General features: G+C 42.3%; 1 protein-coding gene across 1 annotated transcript; it reads left to right on the top strand.

Moving 5' to 3' along the window:
• The first annotated feature begins 3,000 nt into the window (after positions 1-3,000).
• rgs13 (regulator of G protein signaling 13) lies at positions 3,001-6,627 on the top strand. Its single transcript, XM_062992921.1, has 5 exons — positions 3,001-3,093; positions 3,187-3,246; positions 3,334-3,395; positions 4,526-4,692; positions 5,022-6,627. Exons 1-5 carry the CDS (start codon positions 3,023-3,025, stop codon positions 5,205-5,207), a joined length of 546 nt encoding a protein of 181 aa, XP_062848991.1. The 5' UTR covers positions 3,001-3,022; the 3' UTR covers positions 5,208-6,627.
• The last annotated feature ends 4,018 nt before the right edge of the window (positions 6,628-10,645 follow it).

Here is a 10,645-nt window from a genome sequence, read left to right as displayed (position 1 = left end):
CGTCATGTTTTACACTTTGGTTACATTCATGACAGGAACGGTAGTTACTCATTACACAAGATTCATCAGTTCACAAGTTTAATATCAAACACAGTCATGGACAATTTAGTATCTCCAATTCACCTCACTTGCACATCTTTGGACCGTGGGAGTAAACCGGAGCTCCCGGAGGAAACCCACGCAGACCCGGGGAGAACATTCAAACTCCACACAGAAAGGACCCGGACCGCCCCACCTGGGGATCGAACCCAGAACCTTCCTGTATTTTTGTAGGTCTTTGTATTTATTTGACTGTGTATATTGTGTTTGCACTTGTGTTCTGTGTTGCACCCTGATCCTTAATATACCGTATACGTGTACTTGTATGTAGCTGTAATGACAGTAGAACTGAAAAACAGAACTTAAAAATCAGCTGATCCACTTATTTTATGGACAGGACTATTAAAATGAGTGAAAAATGGGGGAAATTTTTCATCCGAGAAAATAAAATATTCATGGTGTGAATACTTTTTCTAATCATTGTTTGAGTGGTTTTATATAAGCAACAGTACAGAAGGAGAAGTGAAACTCTTCACATGAACGGGGCTTTCGAATGCTGTCTGCTGACCTCCCTCAGGACTCGCTGACACTTCTGCTTCCCCCATACAGAGAAAGTCCTCAATTTTCTCGGCCGTCCCTAAACTTGTGGCTCGCGCAAGCGAAACCCCCCGAGATTCCACTGAACTCGAACTCGTACTGAACGCAGGTATGCGTGAAACATGCTAACCCCAGCGATTCTTCAGATGCTTTCTGTGCTAGTGTTAGCGTTTCCTCCAAACCACATGATCCACCTACTCAGCGAGCTTTTCGGAGTACGTTAAGCAGGAAAGACACTGATGTCAACTTCCAGTCCTCGTGCTGCAACCTGATCTTGACAGAAATTCACAGAAAATAAATTATTGAACCAACATTGAGAGTTTCGGCTGAGTATTACACCACTATGAGCAACCGTAACAGCACAAGTGGGCTGGAAAAGCATTTCTGTATTTTGTTGACGTAGGTGGTGGTGTCCTTTACAGAAGAAATGCCATTTTTACATGCAGTGCCATCTGAGGGATCAAAGTTTTTGGGCATTCGGCCTTGCATTATACTCACAACGATGTTTTGACATTTGGTTAATAGAACAGAATGCCATTATTTGTCATATATACAGTATACACTGATCAGCCATAACATTAAAACCACCTCCTTGTTTCTACACTCACTGTCCATTTTATCAGTTCTACTTACCATATAGAAGCACTTTGTAGTTCTACAATTACTGACTGTAGTCCATCTGTTTCTGTGCATGCTTTGTTAGCCCCCTTTCATTCCGTTCTTCAATGGTCAGGACCCCCACAGGACCACCACAGAGCAGGTATTATTTAGGTGGTGGATGATTCTCAGCACTGCAGTGACACTGACATGGTGGTGGTGTGTTAGTGTGTGTTGTGCTGGTATGAGTGGATCAGACACAGCGGCGCTGCTGGAGTTTTTAAACACCGTGTCCATTAATTGTCCACTCTATTAGACACTCCTGTCGGCTGGATATTTTTGGTTGGTGGACTATTCTCAGTCCAGCAGTGACAGTGAGGTGTTTAAAAAGTCATAATGTTATGCCTGATCGGTGTACACTCGTACAGTACAATGGAATTATTTCTTCTCATATCCCACCTTGTTTGGAAGCTGGGGTCAGAGCTCGGGGTCAGACATTGTACGGCACCCCTGGAGCTGAGAAGGTTAAGGGCCTTGCTCAAGGGCCCAACAGTGGCTGCAAGGCAGAGCTAGGATTTGAACTCTGAATATTTCAATTGATAGTTCAAAGCTCTACTCACTAGGTTACCACTGTCCCTAAGGTACTGGACTAGTAACCAAAAGGTCCCTGGTTTAAGCCCCACCATGGCCAGGTTGTCCTTGTTGGGCCCTTGATTAAGGGCCCAATTCTCAATTGCTTAGACAAGATACTGCCACAGTACTGTAAGTCACTTGGGATAAAAGTGTCTGCTATATGCTGTAAATGAAAAATCATTTGATAATATTATGCACTGTAGTCACTGCTGGTGGATTACAAGTGGTGAGCCATTTTGGCTCATAATGTATTTACGCCTTGCCTCCTGTCTCAGCTGTTTTGGAACGTGTCGCCAACATTGATATCAGAATATTTTTTGTGGACCACACATGTAATTATTAAGTTAGTTACGTCTGTTAGCAAACCCATCGTTAACAGGTGTAGAAAATCAGTTATATGAGATAAATGTTACGCTTCTAGCTTTGTGGTATCAGGTTTTGGAAGGACATTTTCTGGTCAAGCATGACTGCGCTCCTGTGCACACAGCAATGTCCATACAGACATCATTTAAGGAGTCTGGTGTGGAGGAATCAGACCTCAAACCCACCGAGCATCTGATTGCAAGCTTGATCTTTTCACCCTGCTTTATTTATACATGTCATAAAGTCTGGTGCTTAATTGTATGCATTATATCTGCATTAATTACGTTTCTCTAATGCTATTATTAATTCATATTTGTAGTTTTAATGCCTTATTGGTGGGAAAGACGACAATAAAAAAAGACCTGGTTATAATTACACACTGCAGATGGAGATGAAAATTTTCCCCTGTAAACACATCCATAACTAGAACATCTTGCTATTTATAATTTTAGTCAAATAGCTGCTCGAATAACACGATGTATAAGCGATCAGATGTGCGTCCACTGGCCGGCAGAACGGTCACAGAGACAAAGACGGTTTTGAAAAGCTGCTGAGGTAAAAGTCAGCATTTGCTTATCAGATGCTAAATTTTCCGCTGGCAGATTTGCATCGCTGACATGTACGCTGGAAGCGAGTGAACCTGTCCGAGCCGGCTAACCGGCGTAAACTTCCTCTTAGCCTCCTGCACGCGTCAGACGTGTCACGCTGACACGTAACTGTATAAAAAGTGCCGCTTTCAGAATCTCACTTTCAGATCCTGTGGTAACCAACTGTAGCAACATAGAGAGAAACAATGCCCAGCTTATCACCAGACTCAAAAGAACTGGACAACATGAGCAAGAAGGAGAGCCCACCGCAGGCCCAGTGAGTTGGATTCGTTTAGGATTGGAAGATTAAAAACTAAATGTGGTTTATATATTTGTTACATCTTTGTGTGTTCTGTGTTTCCTCTCACAGAAAAAAAGATTGCAAATGGAGCCTTCAGTTCAAACTGCTGAGAACCTCGCCAACGGACAGGTGAGCGTAGCTTTCTTTAATGTATAAGTATATATATATATTAAATAAATCAGCGTGGAACTAACGTTCTTCTCCTCAAATAAACAGACTCAAACCCGAGGAGACTCTGCTTTGGTCCCAGTCACTGGAAAACCTGCTTAAATCCAAAAGTAAGTAACATAAATGCTTTATAAAAGCTTCAGAAATGATGTTCATGCATTGCTCTGAATATGTTAAGCAATACAGATTGCTTCATACTCTTCCTCACACATTCCTTAAAAATTTTCAATTCTAAATAGCACTTTAGACCATCTGTATAAGCATTATTAGTATAACTGTATGTAATATCAACTTGCTTGACGTTTTTTGATGCCTTCCACCTTATAACCACCTATAAAAGTTGGTTGAAGACTTAAAATGTTGCAGTAAGGTTATGGAAACGTTCCTCACTGTAGGATGAATTTCCGCCTAGAAGGAACAAACAGATTCTCAGGGTAGTTTGTGATATTGCAGCAGCGATGTTCCCGTGGCGTGATGTAATATCCGTCACATTCACCACGTCCTTACAATGTTGCTTAAGTGATATGATGTAAATCACTTGGTCAGAAAATTGGTCAAATGTTTGTGCTTTATTTGATGACAAGACTGATAAGTATGATGTTTTTGCTACCACACTGAGGGTTTGGGCTTCCTAGATGGAGCTCGTGATTCTATGGTGGATGATATATGTGGACATACTTTTACATTACATTACTGCGGTAGCCACACCCATTGTAAAATAAATGTACAATTAAACGTATAACAAACATTCAGAAATAAATATCTGCTTATATCGAACTTTAGGAACTGGCAACCTGCTTCGTAATTCAATCAGACCCACCGCAACACTGATCTGGCTAACGCAGTAATAGGGTTACCAGCGTCCTCAGACTAGCACCTGATAATGCAATCAACCTTGTGACACAAATATTATGTTCTGCAATGTTTTGAAAGGACAATAAATGTACTAGTTATTGTAGACCAAGGTAGAAGTGATGTAATAAATGAGTTATTATTATAACCTGTTATAGGAAGGTCTGGTTGTAATAATACAAAATTAACATTGCTGCAGTTTTTAATCCCTGCTTTATATTGGTGTTCAGTGGAGTGATGTTTTTTTTAACTAACCTTCGTAGCACAGTGACTGTAGAGATGCAATTACATCACAGACGTCCTTGAAGCAAATTAATAAATAATCCCTTCAATAATATTCCAAATTTTAGCACTATGACTGATTTCTATCCTCTTTTGCCTTCTTCAGGTGGCAGGGCAACATTCACGGCCTTCCTCAAGTCCGAGCACAGCGACGAAAACATCGAATTCTGGCAGACCTGCGAAGACTTCAAGAAACTCCGGTGCAACCACAGGCTGGTGTCCAGGGCCAAGAAGATTTTTGAATCCTACATCAAGGCTGAATCTCCCAGAGAGGTGAGCAGACAGAATTCATTGCATCTGCAGCTAAAGTTTGAGGTGTTCCTCAGGGATCAGTTCTCAGTCCCTTTTTTTTATTATTTACGTGTTACGTATTTTTATAATTTAGTCTTGACATCAAGGTATTTACTGAAAATGAAGGAAAGAGTGTCTAACCAGAGGAAGGGACAAAAATAAACACAATTTTAGTTGCACAACCGTTGCATTTAAATAATGAACCAAAACCAGAAAGAGGGACCAAAAACAATCCTAATTTACAGAATGAGTATCAGATGTGTGATGTAATGCTGGAAATAACATGTCTCACTTTTCTAAATGTCCCACAGATTAACATCGACCACAAAACAAGGGAGGTCATCCGGCACAACGTTCAGTCCCCCACCAGGTGGTGCTTCGATGACGCCCAGAAGATTGTCTTCGGCTTGATGGAAAAAGACTCCTACCCCAGATTCCTCCGTTCTGATCATTACAGAATCTTCCTGGATTCAGTCTCGGATAGAATTATGGGATAACGGACGTAACACGGAAAAAAAGACACTTGGTTCATCTTTTGGCTCCTTTAAGGACCTACACCGGGACGGTGGCGAGTACCGTGTGTTTGACGAGGACAGATCTAATCTTAGACCTGGATTGTTTCAATACTGTGGACTTGCAGACCTTTAAAACTGGTCACTTCTTGTCTTGTCTTGTCTCGACTGGCTTCCACTGTCTACGTCTGCTGCCAACACTACGGTTAAAGAACAGCTGTATTTGGAGTTCAGTCAGTGAAACTACAGTACGGCGGAAACAGCACCGGCTGTAGGGAAGCCCCCCATGGTTATCTCCGAACTGTAACACTGATGAAAGCAAAATGAGCAGATAAAGATCATAAATGTAAACGTTTTATCCTTTATTTGATGCTTTGGCTACTACAGTGAAGGTTTGGGCACCTTAGATGGAGCTCTTGATGCCACTTTACCTGAGAAATGATAAAATATATTGGAAAAAGTATGTGGACAGCCTTTTATATTGTTGAGTTCAGGTGTTTTAGCCACGCCACTGCAAACACATGTATAGAATCAGCTATAGAAAATAAACTATATGCTTCCAGCTTTGTGCACAAAGCATTTACATTTTCGGCAACTTACAGTACTGTGCCAGAATACTGTCTAAGCATTTGAGGGTTAAGGGCCTTGCTCAAGAGCCCTGGCAGTGGTGGGGCTTGAACCAGTGATCACTAGTCCATCACTAGCTGTTATGTCAAACTTTAGGTGGACCTGCACAGAGTCCTAACTTCAACCCAACTCAACACCTTTGGGATGAAGTGGAATGGTCATTCAGAGGCCGGGCCTTAATCTTGACCCCACAAACGCTTTTCTGGCTGAATAGGCTCAAATACATACAGGCACATTTACATTTTAGGCATTTAGCAGACGCTTTTATCCAAAGCGAGTATACTGTCTAAGGCCCTGCTTAAGGGCCTAACAGTGGCAACCTGGCAGTGGAGGGGCTTGAACCAGCTACCTTTTGATTACTAGTCCAGTACCTTAACCACTAGGCTACAACTGCCTTTCCGGAATAGTGGGAGCTGTTTGAGCCACGGTTGTCTGCAGATAAATCTTTATTTTATTATATATTAATGGTGTAGTTTTGGAGTCGGATGTCCAGACAGGTCACGGTCAGGTGTCCACATGCTTTACAGGTATAGAGGTCTTTGAGTAATGCATTGTTTTACCTAAATTTCATCATTAGAAATGCTACAGAAATCATTTGTTTGTAAATATTGTGTATTGTATATAAATGTAATATACTGTTGTTATTTTCTTTTTTCTTTAAATTATGACTTCTTATAGCACCTTATAGTGATAAACACCTTATACTGGGTATTTCACTGGTTGAAATGGACCCATACTTCAATGCTGCCCTGTATTAAATAAATTAATGTTAAAACTTTAAAAAGTACTAATTATTTGTAAGTCTACCTTCTTGTAAGTTCCAAACAGTCAGATCAGTCCGTGTCGGGGAGTTTTGATGGATGGTTTGATTTAGTGCTGATAAGCCATCAATCAAAATGCACGATGAGGCGACTTTGGACATCCCCTAAATTTACTGAATCGAAACTCTGACAACCACAACCGAGCCCGGTCGTCTGTCATCACTTCCCTGTCAGTGTTGAGTCAGGAGATGCCAACCTGGCAAAACAATCACAAACAAAAAGCTTTCTAGATTAGGTTTGGTGGGTCAACTGATGATCGGGGTCATGGGGATCTTTGTTTAGTTCTTTCTTCAAGGTTCTAAGGCACTTTGATGACATTAGACTTTACAAAAACATACCAGTAGAAGGATTAGAGCAATGGTCAATGTGATCAAAGTGCAGCAAATATTAATGTAAAATGTTCATTATTTATGCTTTTTAAATCCAGAATTGTTGATAAGAGCACTAATCAACATTGGAAAATGCAACACAATTAAATATAAGTGTATGTATTAGTTCCAGACTCATGAATCGGGTCTAAATGAGGTTGACACTAAGACTGGCGCAACACGTTTAATATGAGTGAGCAAGTAGGCGGCTAAATGTGTCACAAGGCAGATAAGACGATAAAACTTTAATTTCTTGAGTCACAGACCCTGAGTTCCGACACCCGACCAAGATGCCAATCGAGGTCACATTTATGTGGTTTCAAAAACAAAAACCCCGAGATCAAGGCAACAGTTCAACTCAGACTGGTACAACTGCTTTAAATAATCGCCCGGTCACATGAGTAATGAGGAAAATGTACACAAATAATCCTAGAAATAATAATTACTAGAAAATTTTAAAAGTAGAGTTAATTAAAATATAAAAATAAAATACAAAAATGCAAAGTGTACAATATGAGGGGTAAAAAGTATAAGCATGTGGCGAGTGCAACATAATGCTGTGTTGAAGGTTTGCTGGCACCAAGATGTCAGCAGCAGATCCTGTAACTCCTGTAAGTTGTGACGTGGGGCCTCCATGGATCGGACTTGTTTGTCCAGCACGTCCCACAGATGCTAGATTGGATTGAGATCTGGGGAATTTGGAGACCAAGTCAACACCTCAAACCCGTTGTTGTGCTCCTCAAACCGTTCCTGAAGCATTTTTGCTTTGTGGCAGGGCGCATCATCCTGCTGAAAGAGGCCACAGCTATCAGGGAATAGCGTTTCCATGAAAGGGTGAACATGGTCTGCAACAATGCTTAGGTAGGTGGTACGTGTCCCAGTAACATCCACATGGATGACAGGACCCAAGGTTTCCCAGCAGAACGTTGCCCAAAGCATCACACTGCCTCCGCCGGCTTGCCTTCCTCCCACAGTGCATTTTGGTGCCATTTGTTCCCCAGGTAAGTGACGCACACGCACCCGGCCATCCACGTGATGTAAAAGAAAATGTGATTCATCAGACCAGGCCACCTTCTTCCACTGCTCCGTGGTCCAGCTCCGATGCTCACATGCCCATTGTTGGCGCTTTCGGCGTTGGACAGGGGTCAGCATGGGCACTCTGACTGGTTTGCAGCTGTGCAGCTCCATATGCAACAAACTATGATACACTGTGTATTCTGACACCTTTCTATCAGAAAGCATGAACTTCTTCAGCAGTTTGAGCTACAGTAGCTCGTCGGTTGGATCGTACCACACTGGTCAGCCTTCGCTCCCCACGTGCATCAATGAGCCTTGGCCGCCCATGACTCTGTCGCCGGTTTACCACTGTTCTTTTTTTGGACCACTTTTGATAGATACTGACCACTGCAGACCGGGATCACCCCACAAGAGCTGCAGTTTTGGAGATGCTCTGACCCAGTCGTCTAGCCATCATGATTTGGTCCTTGTCAAACTCACTCAGATCCTCACGCTCGACCATTTTTCCTGCTTCAAACATCAACGCTGAGGATAAAATGTTCACTTGCTGCCTAATATATCCCACCCACTAACAGGTGCCGTGATGAAGAGATAATCAGTGTTATTCACATCACATGTCAGTGGTCATGATGTTATGCCTGGTCGGTGTATATACACATATACTCACATATAGGGGTGTCCAGTTGGTGTAGCGTGATATTCCGCTATCACACCAGCACTGGGATTCTGGGCTCCTTTGTCCAAATCTCAGCTCTGCTACCGGTCAGCTGGGCGCCCATAACAGGCAAGTGCATACAGCAGACAAAATTGGCCTCTAATCTGATGGGTAGTTAAAGACCACAGTTGTCTAGGGCACAAAACTGTGAGTGTGTGTCAGGCGAATATACACCCTCACATACAGTATAAAAACATATAAATATCCATAAGTCTACATGTATAAAAGTATTGAATGCATACAGAATATTCAGCTCAGACTCTTTTCTGAGTTTTAATTTCGCAGGATCGTGTCGTGATGAAGACGTGTGAAAGGAGGTCATGAGAACGTACAGCAGATCTGAAACCATCTAAGAAAGTTTCACTCTGTGATAAGGGGACTTTCATGATGAGTGCTGGTTGTTCCTGCGTCTTTGTTCACACTCATTCACAAGACTTGTTATCAGAATCTGCCGGAGGAGTCAGTAATTACGTCATTAATTAATTACGATAAGATAAGAAATCTTTGTTACTGGACAAGTACAATGAGATGATGTTGGAAGCCTGTAGATGCTTACATAGGTAGATTGTATAAAAGGTAAAACAAATGACACTTAAGGTACAAAATCTAGCAAAATATGAATTAATAATACAATCAAAGTGTCCATTAGAGTAATAAAGTGTCTGGTGCCGGGATTAATGTAAAAATATTGCACAGAACAGTTATTTAACAGTGATATATACAGTGTATCACAAAAGTGAGTACACCCCTCACATTTCTGCAAATATTTCATTATATCTTTTCATGGGACAACACTATAGACATGAAACTTGGATATAACTTAGAGTAGTCAGTGTACAGCTTGTATAGCAGTGTAGTCTTCTGAAAATAACTCAACACACAGCCATTAATGTCTAAATAGCTGGCAACATAAGTGAGTACACCCCACAGTGAACATGTCCAAATTGTGCCCAAATGTGTCGTTGTCCCTCCCTGGTGTCATGTGTCAAGGTCCCAGGTGTAAATGGGGAGCAGGGCTGTTAAATTTGGTGTTTTGGGTACAATTCTCTCATACTGGCCACTGGATATTCAACATGGCACCTCATGGCAAAGAACTCTCTGAGGATGTGAGAAATAGAATTGTTGCTCTCCACAAAGATGGCCTGGGCTATAAGAAGATTGCTAACACCCTGAAACTGAGCTACAGCATGGTGGCCAAGGTCATACAGCGGTTTTCCAGGACAGGTTCCACTCGGAACAGGCTTCGCCAGGGTCGACCAAAGAAGTTGAGTCCACGTGTTCGGCATCATATCCAGAGGTTGGCTTTAAAAAATAGACACATGAGTGCTGCCAGCATTGCTGCAGAGGTTGAAGACGTGGGAGGTCAGCCTGTCAGTGCTCAGACCATACGCCACACACTGCATCAACTCGGTCTGCATGGTCGTCATCCCAGAAGGAAGCTGACGCACAAGAAAGCCAGCAAACAGTTTGCTGAAAACAAGCAGTCCAAGAACATGGATTACTGGAATGCCCTGTGGTCTGACGAGACCAAGATAAACTTGTTTGGCTCAGATGGTGTCCAGCATGTGTGGCGGCGCCCTGGTGAGAAGTACCAAGACAACTGTATCTTGCCTACAGTCAAGCATGGTGGTGGTAGCATCATGGTCTTGGGCTGCATGAGTGTTGCTGGCACTGGGGAGCTGCAGTTCATTGAGGGAAACATGAATTCCAACATTTACTGTGACATTCTGAAACAGAGCATGATCCCCTCCCTTCGAAAACTGGGCCTCATGGCAGTTTTCCAACAGGATAACGACCCCAAACACAACCTCCAAGATGACAACTGCCTTGCTGAGGAAGCTGAAGGTAAAGGTGATGGACTAAACCCAATTGAGC

The sequence above is a fragment of the Trichomycterus rosablanca genome, chromosome 4 (assembly GCF_030014385.1).
Source record: "Trichomycterus rosablanca isolate fTriRos1 chromosome 4, fTriRos1.hap1, whole genome shotgun sequence".
Taxonomy (NCBI): domain Eukaryota; kingdom Metazoa; phylum Chordata; class Actinopteri; order Siluriformes; family Trichomycteridae; genus Trichomycterus; species Trichomycterus rosablanca.
The sequence above is the reverse complement of the archived record's forward strand: the minus strand, read 5'-3'. Positions and strand labels throughout refer to the sequence as shown.

Bases quoted from the DNA above. Each gene is read 5' to 3' on its own strand.
- rgs13 (XM_062992921.1), top strand. From the start codon at position 3,023: ATGCCCAGCTTATCACCAGACTCAAAAGAACTGGACAACATGAGCAAG. The intron at 3,094-3,186 runs GTGAGTTGGATT...TTCCTCTCACAG, and splicing joins GAGAGCCCACCGCAGGCCCA to AAAAAAAGATTGCAAATGGA. The intron at 3,396-4,525 runs GTAAGTAACATA...TGCCTTCTTCAG, and splicing joins AAACCTGCTTAAATCCAAAA to GTGGCAGGGCAACATTCACG.